General features: G+C 29.9%; 3 protein-coding genes across 3 annotated transcripts; 2 read left to right on the top strand and 1 right to left on the bottom strand.

Annotated features, from left to right (window-relative positions):
• Nucleotides 1-2,066: 2,066 nt before the first annotated feature.
• On the top strand, nt 2,067-13,466 carry LOC128395348 (uncharacterized). Its single transcript, XM_053355761.1, has 6 exons — nt 2,067-2,501; nt 5,327-6,171; nt 7,849-8,201; nt 10,046-11,391; nt 11,456-11,671; nt 12,224-13,466. Exons 2-6 carry the CDS (start codon nt 5,541-5,543, stop codon nt 13,185-13,187), a joined length of 3,510 nt encoding a protein of 1,169 aa, XP_053211736.1. The 5' UTR covers nt 2,067-2,501; nt 5,327-5,540; the 3' UTR covers nt 13,188-13,466.
• A 2,203-nt stretch (nt 13,467-15,669) lies between these two features.
• On the bottom strand, nt 15,670-19,831 carry LOC128395556 (clathrin interactor 1-like). Its single transcript, XM_053355997.1, has 3 exons — nt 19,391-19,831; nt 18,421-18,891; nt 15,670-17,510 (listed from the first exon to the last, which is right to left on the bottom strand). Exons 1-3 carry the CDS (start codon nt 19,420-19,422, stop codon nt 15,908-15,910), a joined length of 2,106 nt encoding a protein of 701 aa, XP_053211972.1. The 5' UTR covers nt 19,423-19,831; the 3' UTR covers nt 15,670-15,907.
• A 2,155-nt stretch (nt 19,832-21,986) lies between these two features.
• On the top strand, nt 21,987-23,600 carry LOC128395558 (protein dhs-3-like). The gene is made up of 5 exons (XM_053355999.1): nt 21,987-22,328; nt 22,406-22,458; nt 22,544-22,890; nt 23,006-23,269; nt 23,341-23,600. Exons 1-5 carry the CDS (start codon nt 22,148-22,150, stop codon nt 23,414-23,416), a joined length of 921 nt encoding a protein of 306 aa, XP_053211974.1. The 5' UTR covers nt 21,987-22,147; the 3' UTR covers nt 23,417-23,600.
• Nucleotides 23,601-23,626: the final 26 nt, after the last annotated feature.

Raw genomic sequence — 23,626 nt, forward strand, 5'->3', positions numbered from 1 at the left:
ATCACTTAATATAATTAACTTTTACTTATCAATAATTAGAAACTTTTCCTTTTAAATTAACATTATTTGGTTAGCTAATCAACTATTATTTACAATCAAACACAACAATTACATTTCCAAGATAACAATTAAGATTGTCATAAATGAAAAGGAGTAAACATGAAAAAAAATCAATCAACCAAATCAAATTATTCAAAAAAAAAACATCAAATAGTTAATTATAATCATTTACCTGTGAGAACAATTCAAACAATTAATTTTGATCATCATTTTGAAAGGAAAATTGTAAATAACAATTAAAATTGTCGAAAAAGTTTCTCCATCATCTAATAATAATGCGACGAAAAACTTTCGACATGAAATTAAACAATTAAATTATCGTGATTTGTGTTAATTGTCAATTTGAAATGTTAAATTGATTCTCTAATCATTGATTGTTATGTAACAATCAATGATTACTGGTCATTGATACTGACCCTTAAATCATAAAGGTTATTTAACTTGTAATAACTGCAAAGTTAATCAAGGGTTAATTTGATTACAAAATCGTCTTAATTGTTTTCACTATTGTTAATTGTTGCGATCTACTCTTCCCTTTGATTTGATTGATTGTTTTTGTTGTTATTTAACAGCAATTAAAGGTTCATTAATTTTGGAGTGTTTTTTTTACATTGATTACTTTTGATTGTGAACTTGATTGTTTCAAATTTTTTTTGATTGTCTTTGTGTCTTAAACAGTAACAATCAAAAATTGATAATCAGTAGCACACTTCAATTGTTCAATTGAAAGTAAAGTCGACAATCAATAAGTCAATTGATCAATATTGATTGTCGATAAAAGTTAATAATAATCAAAGGTTGTTATCTATTTGGTCACAATTAACTTTGATTAAGAAAAATTATAAATAATTAACTTAATGAAAAGGTGATAATTAACTAATTGTTCAATTAGTTGACTTGAGATATTTATCTATTTTTAAATGATAATAAATATGCTTTTACCTAATCAATATTAATTGTTTGTATGTTTCAATGTTAAACTAATTTAATTTTGTAATGTTAACATAATGATAACAATTAAGTTTGATTGTTAACTGTCAAAACGGAAAGTGTTCAAATGAAATTTGGTTAATTATTTGTTGACAGTTAATTAACTTAGATAACAAAATTTATTATTAGGATTAATTGTCAATCAATTGTTTAAATAGTTCAGGTAAATTTAATCATTATAATCAAGTGAATAATGTTTACTAATTGTTACAATTAACTAAGATAGTTGATAGAAAGTGAATAAATTAACGATGTAACCTTGCAGTTTAATTTAATTAACCTTGACTTTAATTAGAATTAGTTGATTAGTAAAATGTTAATGGATCATTGATTTTGATTGTGATTACAACAATTAGCAAGAGAAACAAAATCAAATTAATGAGAAAGTAAAAAAAAACCGGGAAATTTAAGATTCGACCGGAAACAATTAGTAAACTAATTTAATCGCTGAGAAAAAAAAAGTTCAAGAAACATGATTAAGCTAATCATGGATTAATTCAGTTAATTATGATAGGAGGATTATCATCACTTTTTAAAGTCTTAATTTACTTTGAATTTGATGAACAAGAAACAATTAACAAGATAACAAACAATTAAAACAAGTTATTGGCTAAACTACCAAAAGTTATTAATGATTGATAATCAAAAGTTGATGTTTATCATATAGCAACAATTAATTTTGATAACAGGTAAGAAATGGATTAACAAGAGTATGAGATGAACAGGTAGCTAATCAAATCAGCTGTAAATGATATTGTTATTTGATCAAATGATGATTATGATGAAGATAAAGTTTATCTATCAAGTGTAATGGTTGATAGATCAGTTTAATTGATGCTGATCAACCCTGCTAACCAGGTAAAGATTAGGATGATAAAAAATCAAACTTGAAACAACAATAAATGTCGATGATGAAGGTAAAAGAAAGGAAAGTAAGAAGAAGATAAAGAGAGAGAGAGAGAGAGAGAGAGAGAGAGAGAGAGAGAGAGAAGGAGGAAGAGAAAAGTGGGAGATAGTAAAGAAAGAGGGAGAAAAATCTTATTCTGAGATTTGAACATTTTATGGAAAACAGTAAGTGAAGTAACTTGAATACGGTTTGGCCTCAGTCGCTTCTTGCCAACTCTTCCCGTCGACGATCATCTTCCATCCTTTTATCATCATATCATCATCATCATCTTTTATCATCTTACACTAATCTTCATTCATCTCATCATAATCCGATTGACAAGGTTAACCCTTTTATCCTCAGCTGATTATGTTTTTCATATCCTTTCATTTTTATTATTTACTTTTCCCTTTGTTTTCTGTGTAATCATAGACAATTAAATTCTGTAATTTAGTGACAATTCTGATTTAGTGTCATCTCATTGATTAGTGATTAATTTTGTGGACACAAATCCTCACCTTTCTCTCAACGGATTAATCTATTTTACCTCTAACATACTCCAAAGGTAAGTTAATTGTTACAATTTGATTGTTTTTCTTTCTCAAATCAGGTGAAAGTTTTACATCAATCATTAAACACGATAATTGAATTTTAACTGTGATTAGTTAACTTGTAATTTCTGATTATCTTCCAAACAATTAGTATGCTTATCATCCTGCCTTCTATTTAATAATATATATGTATATTTATTGAAAAAACGATCTTAATTGTTAATAACATGAAATTGATTGTTATCGATTGCAAACAATTTAGATTCTATCTTTTTTTAACTTTCTATTTGGAAATTTTTTCTCATACTTTGTTAGCTGATTGGTAATAATATATATTTGAATATTGAATTGAATTAGATTTTGAAACAATTAACACGACTGAGAATTAGATAAATAATTAGCAACTTTTTCTGTATCTTCTCCTGTGTTAAAGAAATAATTATGATCAAATGATTAACTGATTATCTCCCATGCTCATGTTCCCATAACAGAAGTGAAAATTGATTCTTATCCTGAACACTTCTAGATGACAGAATAATTTGAAACCATCATGATGATTGTTAGATAATTATGATGGTGATAATAGAATCAGTAGTGAAAAAAAGTGATAAATAATTGATTCCCATCATTGAGATAACCCTGTTGATCAGAATTTATTTATATCACCATGAAGATGAAGTTAAATCCAATTAGATTTGAATCCAAATTCCCAAGATTAGAAGCAAAAAGTTTGTCAGATTAACATGAAAACTTTTTGCTTCTAATCTTGTTCTCAACAATTAGCTAATTGTTTCATTTAGTTGGTGAATAATTTTTGACAATTTAATTTCTCAATACCGTTAATGTTGATGAGAATCCTGTTTATTTGTTAATTGTTGCTGTAATTGTTTTAACAACAATCTTATAATAAGTTGATCAATTGATATAAAGTTTTTTTTCATTCCATCGCTTTAGTAATGATATTGTAATTAAGTCACATTGAAACTGATTAACACAATTAATCAGTGAATAAAAGTAATCAAAACTTCAGACATCTTCAAATATACAAACAGTTAACAATTTAAATTGTTTACCTAATGTTGATTAGCAACAATCAACAAAGTGATGGATGTTTATGATTAACCCCATTGATTTTAATCAATGATAATTTGGTAATTTGATTTGTAATCATTACGATTATTATTATGAATATAACATCAATCAAATTATTTGAAGAAACGTTTTTTTTTTAATCAATGAACTTGACTAACAATTGATTGTGATTAAAAGTGTATTCATGTGATTCAAACTGATTATACAAATTCATTCATAGGAAAGAAAAAGTTAATTTTATTTCCTTAATCAAACTTTGTGGTGATGATAATAGTAAGCAAACCGGAAGCCTTGGGATAAATTTTTACATAATGATGATGAGGAAGAGAAACAATTATCATCCTTATCATGATTATGATGAATTAATGTTACATACGAATGGCTGAGAAAGGTTATATTCTTGAGGGTTCATGGTAAAAGTTAATTTTCATCAACAATTTAATTCTAACCATTGTTAGTATTATGGTTTTCCATTGACAATTTTCATGTTTATTGTCATTAGAATCATTATCTTCATCATCATCATCATCATCTTACATCTGATTAAGGAAATGATCTTGATGAGGATGATGATGTTTTCACTAACAGTGAATTTCAATGAACAATGAATCTCATCTCATTTTTTTTTCTTCTATTCTGAATTACTCTTTTTTTGTGTATGAACTTCATCATCATCTTAATCACTTACCTTTTTCATGATGATCATGATGAGGATTTATCGTTTATCTTGTCACAATTAAGTTGATTGGCCTTAGATTCGGTCTTCCATCAATTGAACTTGAATAGATGGAAGATGACAAAAAAAACGTCCATAGATTTCAAGTGAACAGAAATTCAATTAAATTGTACTTCCTTTGATTATTCAAGTTAATCTTAGATAATTAGTCAAATCAACTTGGGTTCATGGGGGTTTCTGAGTTAATTAGCAAGTTGATTAAAATCACCAAGAAAATCAGATATCAGAGTAACAGGAATACAAAAAAAATCACCGTTAATTTGTCAATCTACTTAATCAGTTTGGGGCTTGATTGTTGATTACTCAATTGCACTAAGCTAATTAAATTTCAATCAGTGTGTGAATTGTCAAGTTAGTTGTGGATTAAACTAATCATTGGAAAAGGTAAATGATTAAATTTCCCAATGAAAAATCAATTAAAAGTATTAAACAGGAAGAAGTAGATTAATTTCCTTGAGAAGAGTTTCAATTAAAAAGGTGGAAAGATTAATGGATTAATCTAAATTGTTGGGTGGAGATTAATAAATCTAATTGTTACTCTATTCACATAATACAAATTAAATTAAATTAAATTGTTATTATTAGTAAAGTCTCTTAGTTTGTTTATCAATTGTTTCCAAGTTAATTTAGTTTTTGTTTCATTTCTTTTGTTTACCAACAAAACCAAAACCCCTCCCTTTAAGTTCATTCATCACAATCATCATGTAATCTTGATTTTCATCATCATTTTCATCTTCATCTTCATCATCATCATCATCATCATCATCATCATCATCATCATCATCATCTTCATCTGTATCTTATAGTTAATCAAATCTATTTGTCTCATTTCAAAGTTTAATCTTCAAAAATCTTAACTTTCAATAGTTTAACATGTAAACACTTGAGAGACAATACAAAAAACTGAGTAACCGTATCAGTCTAATAATAAACAGTTAAACTTTAATTAATTGTGTTTATCTTGATGATCAACGTACCAATTTACTAATTATTAATGTTTATTCATCATAGATTAACAATTGACCAACTAAAACTAAAATCTAAACTTGTGTATCGTTACTGATAATGATTAGTTCAATTGGAGATCCAAATTTGGATTCAATTTCTTGGATTTTTACAACTTATTTGCTAATAAGATGATCTAACGGATTATGTTAATCCAGTTAATACCTGTTACAAATTAATCCTAAGGATAAGAGAGAGTGAGAGTGAGAGAGTGGGAGAAATGATTAATCTATTAATTAGTTACCTTTTGTGTGCCATTAGACTTAATCAAAAAATCGGTAAACGATTTTTTGGAATCAATGATAAAATTGGATTAACTATTTTCCTTTACCTTCAATGGATCTTATTAAGTGCCTTAAGTATAACAACAATTTCATCTGAGATCGTCACTGATTATCCACAATTTACATCAAATTTAAGCCCTCAATCATCATCATCATCATCATCAGAATCATCATCATCAACAACAACACCGACAACAACATCAACAGCCACAAAATCAACAGTAGCAAACTCACTTGCTCGTAGACCTTTAAATGACCCTCGTTTAATTGTCTATCCTGGAGATTTAAATATCGCCCTATTGGTTAATTCCCATCAATCACTTTCTTCTGGTCAGTGTAGTGACCAAGTTAATCTATCTGCTGTTAGATCAGCAATGGCAGCGATTTGGGCGATTCATCAGATTAACGTTAATCAACAAAATGGAAGCCAATTAAAGTTAGGATTATACCTTTACGATACCTGTTCAGATGAATTTGTTTCCGAAAGACAATCAGTCAGAATATTGTCACATTTAGATGATATTCAATCAAAAACATGTCTTAAGGATAGAGAATCACCTTTAATAGGTAAGCAACTAATTAGAATAATTATTTACTCAATTAATTAACGAAAACGAAAATTGCTTCATTTCGGCTTCTCCTCTAAAACCCTTTCAACCAACGACAATTAAAGCCCATAAATAATTCAACTAATCAAAGACCAGAAAGTTGTTTTCTCATTACAATTTTCTAATTACTTAATTGTTGTCATTTAATTCCACTTTTTTTTAGCTATTTGTTTTCTTAAATCAGTTCGAAGGTGTTTTAATAACTATCCTCTAATTGAGCTTCTCTTTTCGCGATTGAGGTCAAAGCATTTAGACGAAATTCATTTTTGGTATCAACAACATTGAAAAAGTAAAAACTATCAACTGTCATTTCCATCAATTTCTTACCTTTTTTTGCTTTTCTTTTTTTTTCTCCACCAAAAACCATCAATTGTTTTTTCTTACCTGAGCATCATCATCATCATCATCTCTTAATCGCTTTTCAGAATCTTCTTCTTCTTCTTCTTCTTCTCTTTCTGATCTGACACACTCTTCTCGATTGATTACTCTTTTCAACGGAAAAGCTTCTAACGGTGACAACAACTCACGTTCACCCAACGTGCTTATTTTAAAGCCTCTTTGTATGAATCACTTTTCAGAATCACTTTATTACCTATCATCAGTTTTCATTCACAATATTTACCTGTTCGTTTCTCTCCTTCATTTGCAACATTTTCATTCATCACAATAATAATAATAATAAATCTATTATTGTATTATACATGTTATCCTTTCTGATGAGTATACAAACTACATACTCTTCACATTGAACTGTCTCTCTATCAAACACCCAACGTCCACTTTTGGGTCATTATAATTATCATTACCATCGCTACTATTATTATGGATGAATCTACATTCTCATCATTAAAGCTCATCAAACTACCATCACCATTATAATGATGACCAGTCATCGCTAATTTGTATCATTATCATTCAAGATTAAGAGAAATGCTCAGGCAATTTGTTTCCTTTTACTTATGTTAGTATATTAAGGATTCTAAAAAAAACAATTTAATTGTGAAAAATATTCACAATTAAGGTTTAATCACAATTCTGTTTGACCAGAAAGCGTTTAATTGTCCATGGTAATGATGATAATTGTTATCATCTTCTTCCTTAATAATAACTTTAGATAATAGGTTGTCCTTTTCTTCCGGTAATTTAGTAATTAATTTCATCAACAACAGTTAATCAAGTGAAAGTGTTTCTCCCAAATTATTATCAAAATTAATTATCTCCATCTAATCAATTTATCTTTAATTGTTATAACCATTCCAACGATATGTAAATAACAATTAAGCTTCAAGACTGTTCATTTAAATGTATCATTCCTATTACGATGTATTATTAATGATAATCCACTTAATTGTGACAATAAGATGCAAAACAATTAACCGTTTAAACTGAATAATATATCTAACAATTTAATATATTATTTTCATGATATTTATTATTATGACAAAAGGCATTTAAAAAACAAATTAGTCTATTTGAATGATTATCATGATAAATTTTTTTTTTAAAATTGATTTTGTCATGAATTACAATCAACTGGCAATTGGTTTAAGGTTGAAAGGGTTAAGAGTGTAAAAGTTTAATTTGATTTGACTTTGAATTTAGATGATCAATTGATTGTGATCTTGATTTTCTTTAGGTGTTATATCATCAGGACAATTATTCCGATCAACGTTGAACTTGTTCACCAGTTTCCAAGTTTCAGTTATCACAACAGAGGAAAGAGATCCCATGGAAATACCTGGAACCACTTTGTTCACTGTGGCCTCATCACTGAAATACTTATCGAAGGCCGTTATGGGCTTACTGAATAAGCTGAATTGGTCTCAAGCGACTTTGGTTGTTTCGGATGAGGTTCCGCTCTATTATACCAAAGTATTGGAAGAAATCGCTTCCAAGGTTAGATTTAATGTTCAAAATTCACCGATCGAATCGACTATCGATTATCCTAACGAAGAAAATAAGAAACAAGATTCGAATAATAATAATAAGGTAAGTCACTTTTTCTGTTGATTTTTTTTTTCGAAACCGGAAATTAGCTCGGTTCTTCTCAGTCTTGATTAGTATTTCCGATAATCAATCAATAAGTTCAATTTGCTATCATATTAAAATAAAGAAAAACAATTAAATAACTTGAGCAATAATCTGAAAGTTAAATATTGATCATTTGAAAAACTAATGATTTATTTACTTTTCTCATTTTTTTTCAATAGTTATTTGATTGTTGACTTAATTGTTGAACATTTTCATGATTATACAACTTGATATTTCACCTTTTTCCCCATTGAAACATTGTAATACCTTTTAAACATTCAATAGGCTATTCAAACTGCGAAACAATTAAATTTTGACAGAAAACTTGATTGTTTACCAAACTTATTACTAAATTACAACTTAACTTAGTTAACTAATCAATCAACCGACGATTAATATTAATAATTTCACGAAAAATTGAATGTTATCAAAAAGAAACTGTTGTTATTATTGTTTGTTGATTGTGAACAATTAATTTTTCCCATGAAAAGACAAAAGCAACGAAAGATATTTATATTAATCGTCAATACGATTTAATGATTATCGTTAACTGTTAATATGTTTATCAAGAAGGGAATCTTCAATTAACTAATAAGGATATTGTCTCGGTTGAAATAACTTCCCTTTACAATTGATTGATTGTCTTTTAATATAATGATCATTATTGTAATTACTGCGATTGAGTTGATGATTATCATTATTATTATTTGAATCAGTATTTGGATAGTAAACAATTAGATTAACAGTCGTTAAAATTTAAAGGAGAAGGGGAAGATGTTAATGATTAACTTAAACAATTAAGAAAAACCGAAAATAATGGAAAGTTTATTTCAACTAAATTAACTTAATTGTTATCGTGTTTTTTTCAGTGAAAGTTAACTTAATTATTAGTTTCTTGTCATACAATTAAAAGTAGTAACTTTTTTTTTCATCATTCACTGATTGTTTTACTATGAAAGTTCATTATCAAAATCAATTGAGACTTACTAATTAATCGTCCCACTAAATTAGATTACGATGATACCAGTTAATACAATTGTTTCATCGTAATAATTTTAATTCAGTTTCAAGTTTTTACCTCTTGTTTTGTATTAACAAAGTGTTGGTAGCCTTCAACAATCAAATGCTAATCTAATTGTGATTAGATTTGATTATTTACCTTTCAAATTGTATTTTTATTTTCGAGTGTCAACTTGTAACAATTATTAAGTTCTCAATCAATCAACAATCAACAATCAATAATTCAATGACCAATATAATACTTGTAATATCTAATTCTTAATGATGATTACCTTGATTGTAGATTTAATTAATTTCAATTACAATAGATTAGCCTGAATTTGCTTACCTACAAACAGACCTAAAGTTATAATCAATTGTGATTATAAATATTAATCTATTCCCAAATAATCAAGAAGATTATATTAATAATATATAGTGAGAGAAAAAAAATTAATAATAGTGACAACAATTAACTAATAACAATAGAATAAGAAAAATAACCAATTTAAATTACCAATAGGATTGAATATGAGATGATTTTAAAATCAATGATCAACTGTTGCTATTGTGTTGAGTTAACAATTGATCAATTTCATGATGATTGATTTCAATAAGCCGATGATTAGTTAATCATTATCTTCTCATACGGAATTGTTGGCACCGAGTCACAAAATTGAGCACCAACTTTGATTGGTGTGCACTTTTTTGTCGGTTCCTGTCACCTTTGCCAACAATAACAAAGTGATAATATTTTAGGTTCATAATGATTAATAATGTTTATTAATTAATTTCTTTTCCAGGCAAATGTTAAGAATACGATTCTATTCTTGAGTCCAGAAGAAACATTGAAACTTTTCTCTAGTCTACAAACTGTTGTTCCTCCCGAATCCGAAGATTTCGATTGGATTGTGGTCACAAGTCAAGATATTTCGAGTCAAATCACAAAGTTGTACAGTCCAAAAGGATCGTCAGGTTGTCACACTAAACCCGTTTACCTGATTTTACCTCAACATGAAGCAACACCAGAATTACATGGCTTTCTATCAGCTGAATTATCTTCAATGGGAGATTCAATTGATCCACTATTTCGTGAGCTCCTTGAGTCTGCATCATTTTCTCAAGCATCCAATGATTCATCTTCATCTTCATCATCTCATAATCTTTTCTCATCGATAATTAAATCCGTTTGGTCCTATGGATTAGCATTGAAATCCTATGAAAGGAAACATTGTTTACCAAAAGGCTCTTCATATGATTGCTCACCTACCCAAGGAACATCATTAGTTAATTTAATACAATCTGAATTGACTTCTCTTGATGGTAAAATTAACGAGTCTGGATTCGCATCACTTGATGGTTTCAAGTTAAAATTTGATGAAGAACATTATTTACAAAGTAATCGTTATGGATTAAAAGCAATCACTTCTAATTGTCAGGTAATGGACATGGGATATTTTGAAGATGGTGTTTTGTTCAATCGAGAGCCGAGACAACAACAAACCGACCAATCAGCTGATAATGTTCCTAGACCAGCGGCGGGAGGACAATTCATCTCAGTTTCTCGAGATGAGGACTTTTTCGAGCCAGAATCTCCAGCTAGTTCACCAAATTCTGGTGCCAATCATTTACCAGCATCATTGATTGCTGAGGTATCGAAACTTAATAAAGGAGTTGTTGGTAATAATAATAATTCATCATCAAGTGGACAATTACCAGGATCATCTTATGGACGGCCTTACATTAAACCTCTGCCCTCTGATTATGTAATGAGATTGAGACCAATGGCCTCAGGGGTTGAAACAAAATCATCTTCAGGTGATAAAATATCATCACCTCATCATCATCGTTCAATAGAACCGGGTAATAGTAAACAAATGATTGAAAGAAATACAATTATCCGAACTAATCGTTTATCAAGCGCCAATGATGAGATTGTACGAAAACGATACAGTTCATTTTATTCCTGGTTAGGACATTCATGGACGGTGACAATTATCTCTCTCACCATAATTGGAATCCTAATTTCTTTATACACATTCACTTATATCCTCATGAAATCATGCGAAGGAGCCTTCAAGAAATCCAACCAAGATCTGGCCACTTTTCACATTCTATCAATAATAATTGTTTATTTCGGTGCAATGTTGTAAGTTGATTGAATTAGAATTTACTTTCAAATCGATTAATTGTTCAACCTTCTTAATTAACAGGTATGTCTTTCCACCAACGATTTTAATGTGCTCTCTAAGGACAAGTATTCACAGTATATCATGTACCATGTTATTTGGAAGTCTACTTCAACGGGGAATGTACCTGAGAGCCCAAAAGTGGATTGGACTCGGCGGGAAAATATCGAAGCTCAATCAATGTTTAACTTTATTGTTTATTATCGGAATCCAATTAGCATTGGAGTTACAACGCTGGGGGTAAGTTGTTTTATCCTTGAAACCAATTCACCTCAGTTTCGTTTTGGGATTAGAAACAATTTACTGATTGTATTGATGATTTCTAGCTCAATGTTACAATCGATAACTCTCTTTATTGGTAAATTGGGTTCATGATTAACTTTTAACAACTTTCTTCACCATTTAACTCTTAATTGCTTCTTATAATATAAATTTTTTTTTACAATTGAATCTTCGTTACCATAACCTTCATCTTTTTTAGGTCTTGTAATAATTTTTTAATTGTGTTACGATTGACATGGTTAATTTATTATCGATTAAATTTTAATATAAAATGAATGAAGGTGATAAATTAAATGACGCGATTACAGTTATTATACAAATGGATTAAGCTTAATCCCATTAATAGAAACAGTGACACAGATTATTGTTACTTAATCATATTAATAAATCATCATTTTTATGGGCAATTAGATAATTTAAAATGTGTTTACTTTTGAATCTTTTTTTTTCTTCTTGTTGCTGATTAACTGGATCACTTTTACTAATTGATTTTCTTTAATTATTTTACAGGTATGAATCTCCTTGGTCTAATGATGCTCTTTACCGTTTACCTAAGGAGTGTTCACCCTCCTCCCAGGAGTATATTTTATCACAATCATATTTAATTCTCATCAGTACATTATTGACCTTAGTCTCTTGGTCAGCTCGAAATCAACCTTTCGCCTTTAAGGATGGTAAACATATTTTCATCACAAGTACAATAATATTTCCTGTTTATATTTTTTCAGTCATTTTAATTGATAATTTAACTGAGACCAGTGAATCGGCCTTTGGCCTGCCATCTTCAATACTATCGGATGGTTTATCAACGGATACTTCTGGTCATCCTCATTCTCACCATCATTCACAATCAATTTCCACCTCATCATCTGTATTACCTTCATTAGCATCAACAAATTCCAGATTACCTGGAAATCGTATTAACCTTGAAAACTATGCCATTTATCGTGATATAGTTACATCTTTCTCGATGATCTTAATGGCCTCCGCCTCTTTGTTTGGTATATTTGGGCCAATCATTTATACTATTCAAAAATACGGTATTTTACCACCGAAAAATGGTTCGTATGCTGAATCATTATCAACCGCTTTTACCCTTTTCCGTGGGCTTGAAGGTGGTGGAGGCGGTGGCGGTGTTGTTACCAGTGGAGGTCGAGGCTCTGATCATCGAGAAAATAGTCTATTAGATCACTTATCGAACATCGATAGCTCAAGTAACACCACTGATGGATCACTAAGCCGTAGTGGAAAAAATAAACTTACCAAAAGATCGGACATTTTCCCTTATATAATTGGACCGACGGCTAATTTTAAGTTTGGCCTGAAACCGGGAATGCGTGAAAGAACCAGTTGTCCATTTAATCACTGTCATAATCATCTTAATTGTAATTTTGGCGAATGCTCTCATCTGGAAAAAGGGTTAATTAAAAATCCTCTTTACGATGATCAAGGTTTTCGATCAGCTTATCCATAGAATCCCGCAAATTGGATCTAACTGATTGGTCGTTATGTTCATTTTCCGTCTCGATTGTCTCTCAGTGGACATTTCTTGTTACTCTTTCATTGATTTGCAACATCATTTTTTATTAATCAGCACCTTTTCTAATAAAAATTCCCATAAACACTCATGTTAATTAATACTTATGATGAAAAACATTAATTTTCAATCAATTATAATTTTGTTGTTCCAAGGGATAGAATTGCGATCCATCAATCGATAAAGTAAAGTTCAAAAAATAAAAAATCGAAAAAATTAATTATCTTTTCGGACTAAGGCCATTTTCCGATCAACGAAAAATTTAACACAAGTTTCGAGAATTTTTTCAAAATTAATTCTAATTTAATTGATATTTCTTTTCTAATTAAATTTGATACTATTTTATTCATCAAAGTTTCGTTAACGAAAAATCGTCAATATAATTATCTCTCTCTCTCATTAATAGTACAAGTTTACTTCTAACTATTTTCTCTATGCTCAAAGTTTAAAACTTTCCAATAATTCTTTTTCTTTTTTAAACTCGAAATGAATTATCATAAATTGTGCAAAAAAAATATCTTCACCATTGCTCCAGGGATTCTTAAAAACTTTGTTGTAGTTTGTGATTTAAATTTTAAATGTTCAATATTAAAAAATCAAGTTTGAACATCAAAAGTTTTTATGCCCTTGGAGAGTTCATCGTTATTGACCAGGATCTTTTTATCTTTCTAACTACTGGTAAGTAATATCTTTAATCTCAATCGTTACTCTGAAATTTAACAAAGTGTTCTTTTTCATTAGTCAATAGAAAGCAAGATATTACATGTTACGCGAAAACTTCAGAGCTACCTGAAAAGACAAAAAATTTCGTTCGTTATCAGATGAATTATTTTCAAGAATCAAAGCAATTAACACCGCCTCACCTACCGATAGGAGCAGAAACTGCACCTTATTCATTGGAACCCAAATCTGGACCCGAATCCGAACCTAAAACTATACCAGAACAAGAACCAGAACCAGAACCAGAACACAGTCTAATGTACGCGATATTCAATCGTGGAAACCTCAACCTAAAAGATTGTGATCGATTCATATTCGAAAATTTCTAGAAAATTTCTATAGCCGGCAAACAGAAGTAATAAATAACTACAAATGTTTGATTCACTAAAATTCCTTCAGCAAAAGTGTCGATTGAAGATCATCTATTTTCTAACTTTTTCATTTGTAATTTGCTTGTGGAAATATTATAAATAGTCATCGGAATATACGACGACACATAAATAATAATAGACACTTTTAATTCAAATTAATCATCGGTATGGAACAAAACGGCCAAAAACAATTTGTGAGAGAAAGTGAGAAAGATCAATTTCTATCTAATTGTTGATCAATTGCCGGCTGATAATAAGTCCAATTGGACAAATGCATGAATTTGAATTTAATTGTTGATCAATTTATGGCTTCATATGTTATTATAAGTCAGAGATTGATGAAAATCATGCATGTATTCACTCTAAAAGGTGTTTATTAGCAATATGTCTTCTTATATTGCGGTAACTATTTTTCGTTTCACCGCAAATACATTTCAAATAAAAAAATCCAAAAAAAGATGCTCTTCAACATTATACTTTTTCTTATCAAAGTTACACACTGATCTCACTGGAGATTCATAGTTAGGTGGTGCTGATGTGGCTATTCCAGATTTGCCCATAGCACTCAGAATTTCTTTCGAAATTTACACTTGCGAATGTGCTAGAAAAATATCCACATTTCATTTGCTTGAACTTTTTGAGCCTTTGAAATTTTTCCAACCATCGCTTTAGTATTTTTTCTCCATATAAATAATCAAATTCTGGAGGTAGGCTCTTCATCAATAAAGCCTCTTTGAACTACCTGAAAATAGAAAGATGAAAGAAAAGATGAAAATTGGTAACCCATTTACTCTGTGAGATTGAATCAAAATGTACTTACCAGTGGATAAATAAATGCACTTTTCTTTTCCAATCATTAATTTGTCTCCAACTTGATATTTTTCTTTGTCAAGTTCAACTGCTGAAAAAACTTTTTTTTGCTGTTTGAATCTAAGAATAATATGAAAGACATTTTAATTTCACAGATAAGTAAGTTTATAATGGCGGAGAAAGATAGTGATAGCCAGCAATTGATATACTATGCGGCAGAATTCGTAGATTGATTCAAATAGATTGTGCAATTGGACTATTCATTTAGCCGGAGTTTGTACAACAATTAACGAAAGTTTCCATTGGACAATCAATTTATTTGAAACTTTCGTTAATTGTTCATCAATTTAAATAGATTTTAAATTAATTGTTGATCAATTGCCGGCTAATTGATTAGTCCAATTTCACGATCAATTCGTTTAAAACTTTCATTAATTGTTGATCAATAACTGGCTTAATAATCAGTTCAATTGGACTTGTATTTACTGATGAATGATTATTGCAACAGTTTAATCAGATTCTAGCAAAGTAAAACTTTATTTATCCATTGCCATAAGAAATTTCACAAAAAATTCTGGATAAACAGGTTAATACAGTTAAATATGTTAGAAAAAAAAACATTAAGCCTCATTGTTAATCATTGTTATCATTTAATTTAAATTAACGAATTTAAAAAGTAGCTCCAAAGTGTTCATCTTTTGTTTTCCTGTTGCTTTGATTGAGTTTCTGTCTTGAAATTTTAAGCAAATTTGTTGTTTAACCAAATTTAGGACCAATTGATGAGGTTCCACTGGACAAATGATTATTACCACCAAGGCTCATGGTTGGATTATTAGCAAGTGGATTTAATGAACTCATCGGACTGATCACTGGAGATACATTTGGCTGGATTGATCCAATTAAATTTATATTTCCCATATTGGCTGCTAATTGGTTCATACTTGGTGCATTATGTTTCTCGTATTTAGCTGCTAATAAATTGTCAACATTAATGTTGACATTTGAGCTGTAGCTGGACCAGGTATTGTTACTATTACCTGGTCCAGTAGTTGAAGTTAATGATAAACCTGTTGGTTTATTAACACTTCCAGGAATGTTATTAATTAAGGGATTCGTTGGTGATAATGAATTAATTGGTGTAGGCTGAAGTAAAGGTAATGATGACGGAAATTGTAAGCTTGCATTAGTAGATATATTAACATTGGAAGATGGAGATGGACCAGTTAAGAAAGGATTAATTGGATTGAGTAGAGGATTATTAATTCCACTTTGATTCAAACCAATAGTAACACCACCAACTCCACCGCCGAGTAAACCATTATTGGTATTAATGAGGCCAGAAGTTGTTGTAGTTGTAGAACTATTGTTAAATAAATTAATTCCAGTTAATTCGCTATTTAACAAATCAATTGAGCTTAAGGGATTATTGTTAACATTTGATGGTATCGGTGTAACAGTAGATGCTTTTGATTGAGCTTTCAGATCAAAGGAAGAGTTTAAAAGAGCATTGTTTACACCCGAAGAAGGCGTTGTTAACGAAGTTGAGGCCGAATTAGCGGTTGGTGTAAAACCGAAAGCAAAATCTGCAAATTCATCAGTTATTTTTGATTCTTTTTGAATACTCGTAGTTAAGGTTGCTGCTGGTGCTGGTAAAGTAGTTGCTTTATTGTTATTTCCACCAAAACTGGTGAAATCTGCAAATTCATCAGTCATTTTCAATTCTTTTACTTGGTTAGTAGAAATTGTTGTTTTTATGTTTCCATCACAGTTTCCAAAACTTGTAAAATCAGCAAAGTCATCAGCTGTTGAGTTAGGGATTGTTGTTGTTGTTGTTGTAGTTGGAGTGGTTGTTATGCTTGAAGCTGGTTTACTTGGTGAATTATCACTGATTCCACTAAATATATCATCCAATAGATCTTTACTCTTTTGATTTGATTCGTTTGTTGTTTCAACATTATTGCTAATTACACTGCCTATTAAACTATTATCATTAGAGTTATTGATTGTTTGGCTTTTACCATAATTCGCTGCAGCACCGAGATCAATTTTACGGCTTGGCTCAGTTTTACCTGATCGATTTGATGGACGACTCTCACTAGATGGTTTACTAATAGTCGATGGAGCAGTAATAGTGGTCGGTGAAGATTCACTACTACCACCGCTTCCAGATTGTGGTTGATTTGATTTAGAATTAGTATTGTTACTACTTTTGTAGCTATTGAATTCTGAATCACCATCTTCCGGTTCACTAGTATCATCATCATGGAATCCACCTGATTTAGATTTGGAACTTGGTTTACTACTTTCGCTTTCCTCGTAATCATCGAACGATCTTCTTGGTGTATCCGACCAACTATCACTGAAATAATATTCAAAATAAAAAGAGAAAAAGTGAAACAAGATTAAATTAGATCATTCAAATAATTAGATAATTGGTAAATTTACCAAACAGATATCAAGTATCATGTTTAAATAGGGGAAGGAGTAACAAGTTAATATTTCATTAATCTAAATTAAATCAGAAAAAAACAAAACAAATAATCTAATCATTGTGACATTGAACTAACAAATTATCTCAACCTAGTTTTGATGAAGATACATTGATTAATTGTAACATTATATATATAATTAAGCAAGAGTTATTAAAAAGAGGGTGTTGTTAGATAATCAAATTGCCTTCAGAGTGAAATGTTAGTTGGAAATGGAAACTAGATACGAATGAAAAGCTTAAATAATGGAAACAATTAACACCTATTGAGATAAAAGAAACACCAATTTCAAAAGTATTTTTCTCTCTTTTCATCATGATTTATCATCCATTCAATTTTGTTCAGTTCTTCCTCTTCCACTTGAAACTCCACTTACAATCCTGTGTTTCTCTCTCTCTCTCATTTAACATGATCTTTTGTTTCTTGGTTAATTTTGATTGTTGGTTACTAACTAAATATTAAATTGACAGAGTGATAAACATAATCCAAAATTGATACGACAATCAGATGATTACAAGGAACAATTACAAGTTGATTAACTAGGTAACATACACAATATACTATAATTATTATAACTATTAAATATCCTTGAGAATCTCAACTGAACACACACATAAAGGGAGAGAGAGAGAGAAACATTGAGAGGTAATAACGTTAGCAGGGGATAATTAGGTGTCTTTTGAAATGAGAAGAAAATCTGAATAACTGATTTGTTCAATTAAGTTATGGATTAGTAGTGGTGATGTTGATTGAATGAGAAGATTAGAAGATTAAATTTACCGTGAGGGAAACATTGATCCAGATGAGACACCAATGTATTTGTCTTTAGCTTTTTTAGCCTTTTTTCGTTCATCTCTTAATTTATCATCATCTTGGATGAATTCAATCAATGACTTAGCTCGATGTCGAATATTTATTCCCATATCTTTACCATGTTCATCGACAAAGGTATAATTCTCCAAACTTCTCAGATCATAAATGTGCTCCCTTGCACTGGTTATAACTCTCTCAGATCCATATTTGATGAGATAGTGAAGTAATATCAACGATTTGTATGTTCGCCTCCAATTACGACGATTATCTTGTAACATTCTTTTCCATAGCATTCCCATAACTTCGGGAAATTGATCGTATGAGAAGGTGTATGAGGCCAATTCTTGCATCAATGATCCTGTTGGACCCCAAGCATCATCATTAGTTGCTTCCCTTACTTTACCCTCAATCTCGGTGTAATTCATGACAACATTGGTCCTGTTTAAAAGGAAATAGAAACATTAGAAAAAAGGAAAAAAAAAATTAGCCAATTTCTTTTAGTTTGTAAGGACTAATTACATAAACAAACGAAGCAAATAAAACAAGCTACATATGAATCAAGGTCTTTTTAAAAAGCAATTTACTTGTAATGTAAATCATTTTTCAAATGGTTTGCTAGGCCAAAGCATATAAACCGGTAATAACATCATCACTTGAAGAAAGAGCGTATCTAGGAGGATTGATTAGCTGATTTTAACTAATTCGCCAATCACTGTAGAGGTGAACACTATTAGTTGATCTAATTTTTTTTCTTCTTCTTCTTCCTTTGCTGCTTTACCATTTTCACCATCAAGTTAGAGTGAAAATGGTCAAGTTACAATAGAAAAGAACATATCAAAAGCTCTTTTTTTCTCTATACCTTCTATCTTTAAGGTGACGACGACGATGATGATGATGATGATGGTGATGATGAGCTAACAAAAGAAAAGCTACTTACATTTTATCAGCTATTTCTCTGATTTTCCACATACTGAGAGACGTTTTCTTTTCAATCCAAAGTGAACCAAGGGAAGAGAAAAACGAAAAAGGTTACACGAGAAGGTTCACTTTAAGCCGGTAGATTTAACCACAGAGAGAAAACAAATAAATCCAACAAGATTTGAGAGAGAGAGAGAGAAAGATAGAGAATGAAAGAGAAAGAGAGTATCAATATTATGTAAAGAGAGAGAGAGAGAACAAAACAAAAAAAGGAGAATCTCAATTAATCCCTTGAAATAAACAACAATCAAAACCAAATCAACGATAAATATTACAAGATGTTAATTGTGATGATGAAGATGATTAATTAATGGTGAAAATTATAAAAATATATTAAGAATAATAAATTATAAAAAAAAAGACCTAAACAAAAAAAGAAATGAGCTTCAACAATCAAGTATCAGAAAAGAAGTAAATGAAAATAAAGAGAAAGAAAGAGAGAAAAGATTATGTAGACAGAGAAAAAGACAGAGAAAAAGGTAGAAAGAGAAAAGAAATGAGAGAGAGAGGAAAATATTTGGTTAGAAAATGTTAACAATGAGACTTGATTACAATTAACTTTGTCAACTTTTTTGTTATGATTAACCTGCGAACAATTAATTTATCATTAATACTGAATAATTGATAATCTTAATCAATCAAGAGAAACAATCAATTGATTAGTTAATCAATCAGAGGGAAATTTATTCACATCCATATAAGTGTTTATCTTTTGTTTTGAAAGAAAATTTTTTACTTTTTTTTTTTTTGTAATTGTTACTTTAATTCTGTGACCATTAATTGATTAATTATGACAATTTTAACCTTGATTCATTTTAATTGTTCTGTTAATTGTGAATCTATGGTAAGTTAATTCGTTCTAATTGTTGAAACAACATCACTTGTGTCACTTTCTTTGTTTACATGTTGAGTTGATGGCGTTTGTTTAGTTTGTTTTTTTTTCTTTGGGTTTCAAAGTAATTAAATCGCAATTTAACTGTGACAATTAACTTGTTTTGTTTTTTCGTTGATGTTCGTTTGAATTTTGACCTGGTCATATATCAAGTAATTGATTTTTTTTCTAATTGATAATCGTTGGTATCAAATGTTTTCACTCTTTTTTTCTTGTCTACATTGGAGGTTGTTGACAATTTGTCTTCTTTTAATTGTTGATTGTTCCACTATCAATGACAATTTATTTCTCCTCATCTACTTGTCTCCATGAGTAGCTGTTTCTATTGTGTCTGTGAGAAGATGATGAAAATCACTTGAGAGAACACCAATTGTTCAATTCATATTGATAATCATCTTAAAACATTCTCGTAGATATTAAGTAAGAGAGAATTTTTTTTCTTCTTCTTTTCTCTTTTTCTCATTGAGATGAATAATTGATTCCTTGGGTATTCCTCAGCTTTTCATTTTCTCTCGTATTCCATAACATTTAACAAGATAATCTACTGGATAATCGTTTTCCATTTCAAACAATTAATTCTTATTCACGGAAATGTTTCAAATCTCAAGGTGAATGTAAATGATGATTGTTGTTGTTTTCAAGTTTCTCTTTTTTTTCTCCATCCAAACAATCAGGTCAAATTCAAACTGATCTTTTACCAACACTAACAGGTACAAATCGACAAGGTCAAATTAACTTGATTCTAAACATTTGAAACATTAAATTAAAATCAACTAACAATTTAAATTGAACAAACAAACAAAAACTTTCAACTCGTTGAAATTTATTTTCACCGATAGGTGATGATTTAACATTCGACTACAGGGGAAGTACTGTAGCTCCTCCAAAAGGAGGAAAGTCGTACCAGACGACTTGGGGAGGGAAAATTACAATAAGATTGAAATACAAAAATTTAGGTAAAGATAAACCATCAAGTGAGAATTTATACAATAGAATTGATGATTATTTTGCTTATCCAAATGTCCAATTTGATGATTGTAATTAGGTACCAAGTGTTGAGGTGAAATTAAGATAGTGTCCAAATGGTTAACTCATTAGATTTGATATGAAAAGAGAAAATAATATTAGAATTTCAAACTTTTAAATGACTTTTAAAGGTATATGTGCAAGGTGGTTTTCAGTAGGTTTATTGTTGTATTTTAAGTATAGTATTTAAAGTGTGTATTTAAAGTGTGTATTTAAAGTATGTATTTGAGATAGAGAAGAAAGTTGTATCAAATTACAAATAAAACTTACCAAGAAAACAAAAATGGTTGAGATTATTACGACGCAAAAATAGCTCGGTTTTAAGAGTAACAAAAACAATAAAAGAAACTGTTGATGTATCACAATCCTGGTATCAACTTGATCTGTGTGACAAGATGAACAACAATAACATAAAATTCAATTTTAAATTCACTGGTAAAATTAATTAAATTAAAATTTATCCGGAGCGAAAAAAGGTAAACTATTTGAAACGAACAACCAAAGTGGCGACATCTACATTTCTTGGAACTTCTCTTTTCCCCTTTACTTTCCCCCTCCTACTTTTTTCCATTTTACAGTAGCGACACTTAGCGGTTTTCGTTGTAAGAATTTGAGTGTTTTGGTTTAGATTTTTAAATTTTTGATTATCATTTAGTTGATGATTAAGATCATTGATTGTTTTTTATTTCTAATCATCGCCAGTTAACTAATCATTTGTGTGTGTTTCTCTTTAACAGTTAATCATTTACTGTTAACCTTTTACATTTCTTATTTACAATTTATTTCTTCTCTTCCAAAATGATTCTATTCTTGTTTAATGTTCTCATCTTTGTCTTGGAATTTTTTCAATTAATTGGTAAAGTTGGTTCGGCTCTTTTTGAGAGATTTAAACAATTTATATTCGCCCAACCTAAGAAATTAATTAAAGGTCAAACTGTTCTGATTACTGGTGGTGGTGGTGCCATTGGAAGACAATTAGGTAACATTTAATTTGTTCTCTTAAATTGCCTTGTTTTCTATTCTTTTTTTTCTTTTCTTCTCTATCTGTTTCTATAGCTATTAAGCTCGGTAAAGAAGGAGCCAAAATAATTGTTTGGGACATAAATGCTGTAAGAATAATTCTATTTATCATGTTTATTGTTCTATTTATGGTTTTATTCTGCTTCTAATTGTGTGTTGTGAATTAATTTACAGTATAAAGGTGAAGAAACCATTAGAGAAGTGAGGAAAAAAGGAGGTCTAGGTTTCTTCTATCAGGTTGATGTGAGTGATTTTAAGGCTGTAGGTGATGCATTAGCCAAAATCTATGAAACCTTGGGATCCATTGACATCTTAATTAACAATGCTGGTATTTTAAATGCATTACCACTCACTCAATTGGGTGAACGTGCCATTACTGATACAATTAGAATAAATCTTTTGGCTCAAATTTGGACCACCAAACAAATCTTACCAAGAATGATCGCTTCTGGTAAAGGACAAATTGTCGCCATTTCGTCAAATTCTGCCATCTACGGAAAAACCTTCCTGACAGATTATTCGTAAGTAGCCTTTAATTTTCTTCCTGGTTTATCAATCAACCATCAATGTCACCAAACAATTTAATTGAATATTTCCACCTTCTTTTCTCTCTTTCTTTATTTTCTCTATTGTTAGAGCCTCCAAAGCCGGAATTATTGGATTCATGAGCTCATTAGAGGAGGAATTACGTTACCTTAAGAAAGATTTCATCAAATTAACTACAATCTGTCCCGCAGCAATTGATTCTGGTCTATCTCAGGCCGTAGAGACCCGTTTTCCTCGACTTTTACCCATTCTCGATGTTAACCGAGCCACCGACATCATGGTTGACAATATTTTACGAGAAGATGCTTTTGTCATCATGCCTACTGGTTACAAAATACTCTATTATATTCTCAGGTAATTAGCTATTCATACACATGCGAATGTAAATACCACTGATTCTAATAATTTCCAATATTTTTTTCAAGGAATTTACCTCGAGAAATTGAAGTTTTAGTCCGTGATTTCATTGGCAATACTGTTGAAGCTAAACACGTCGATTGATTTCCAGCAAATTACTTATGATCAAAGCGAATCAACCAACACAATTAATTGGTGATTTGATTAAAGTCTTTCACATACTCTCTTGATTGTACAGATTGTTTTTTTCCAATTTTAATTCCATTTAAGATGATCAGCTTTTTATTTCTTTTTATAAAATAAAAAATTACAAGTTTCAAGTTATAAATTCTGAAGGTGAAAATCATATTACTT

Source organism: Panonychus citri, unplaced genomic scaffold (assembly GCF_014898815.1).
Source record: "Panonychus citri isolate SS breed McGregor unplaced genomic scaffold, ASM1489881v1 Contig00141, whole genome shotgun sequence".
Classification (NCBI taxonomy): Eukaryota; Metazoa; Arthropoda; class Arachnida; order Trombidiformes; family Tetranychidae; genus Panonychus; species Panonychus citri.

Bases quoted from the DNA above. Each gene is read 5' to 3' on its own strand.
- LOC128395348 (XM_053355761.1), top strand. From the start codon at position 5,541: ATGATTAATCTATTAATTAGTTACCTTTTGTGTGCCATTAGACTTAAT. The intron at 6,172-7,848 runs GTAAGCAACTAA...GATTTTCTTTAG, and splicing joins TAGAGAATCACCTTTAATAG to GTGTTATATCATCAGGACAA. The intron at 11,392-11,455 runs GTAAGTTGATTG...CTTAATTAACAG, and splicing joins GTTTATTTCGGTGCAATGTT to GTATGTCTTTCCACCAACGA.
- LOC128395556 (XM_053355997.1), bottom strand. From the start codon at position 19,422: ATGTGGAAAATCAGAGAAATAGCTGATAAAAT. The intron at 18,892-19,390 runs GTAAGTAGCTTT...CCTTTTAAACAG, and splicing joins AGAGAAATAGCTGATAAAAT to GACCAATGTTGTCATGAATT. The intron at 17,511-18,420 runs GTAAATTTAATC...ATATTATTTCAG, and splicing joins GGATCAATGTTTCCCTCACG to TGATAGTTGGTCGGATACAC.
- LOC128395558 (XM_053355999.1), top strand. From the start codon at position 22,148: ATGATTCTATTCTTGTTTAATGTTCTCATCTTTGTCTTGGAATTTTTT. The intron at 22,459-22,543 runs GTAAGAATAATT...ATTAATTTACAG, and splicing joins TTGTTTGGGACATAAATGCT to TATAAAGGTGAAGAAACCAT. The intron at 22,891-23,005 runs GTAAGTAGCCTT...CTCTATTGTTAG, and splicing joins ACCTTCCTGACAGATTATTC to AGCCTCCAAAGCCGGAATTA.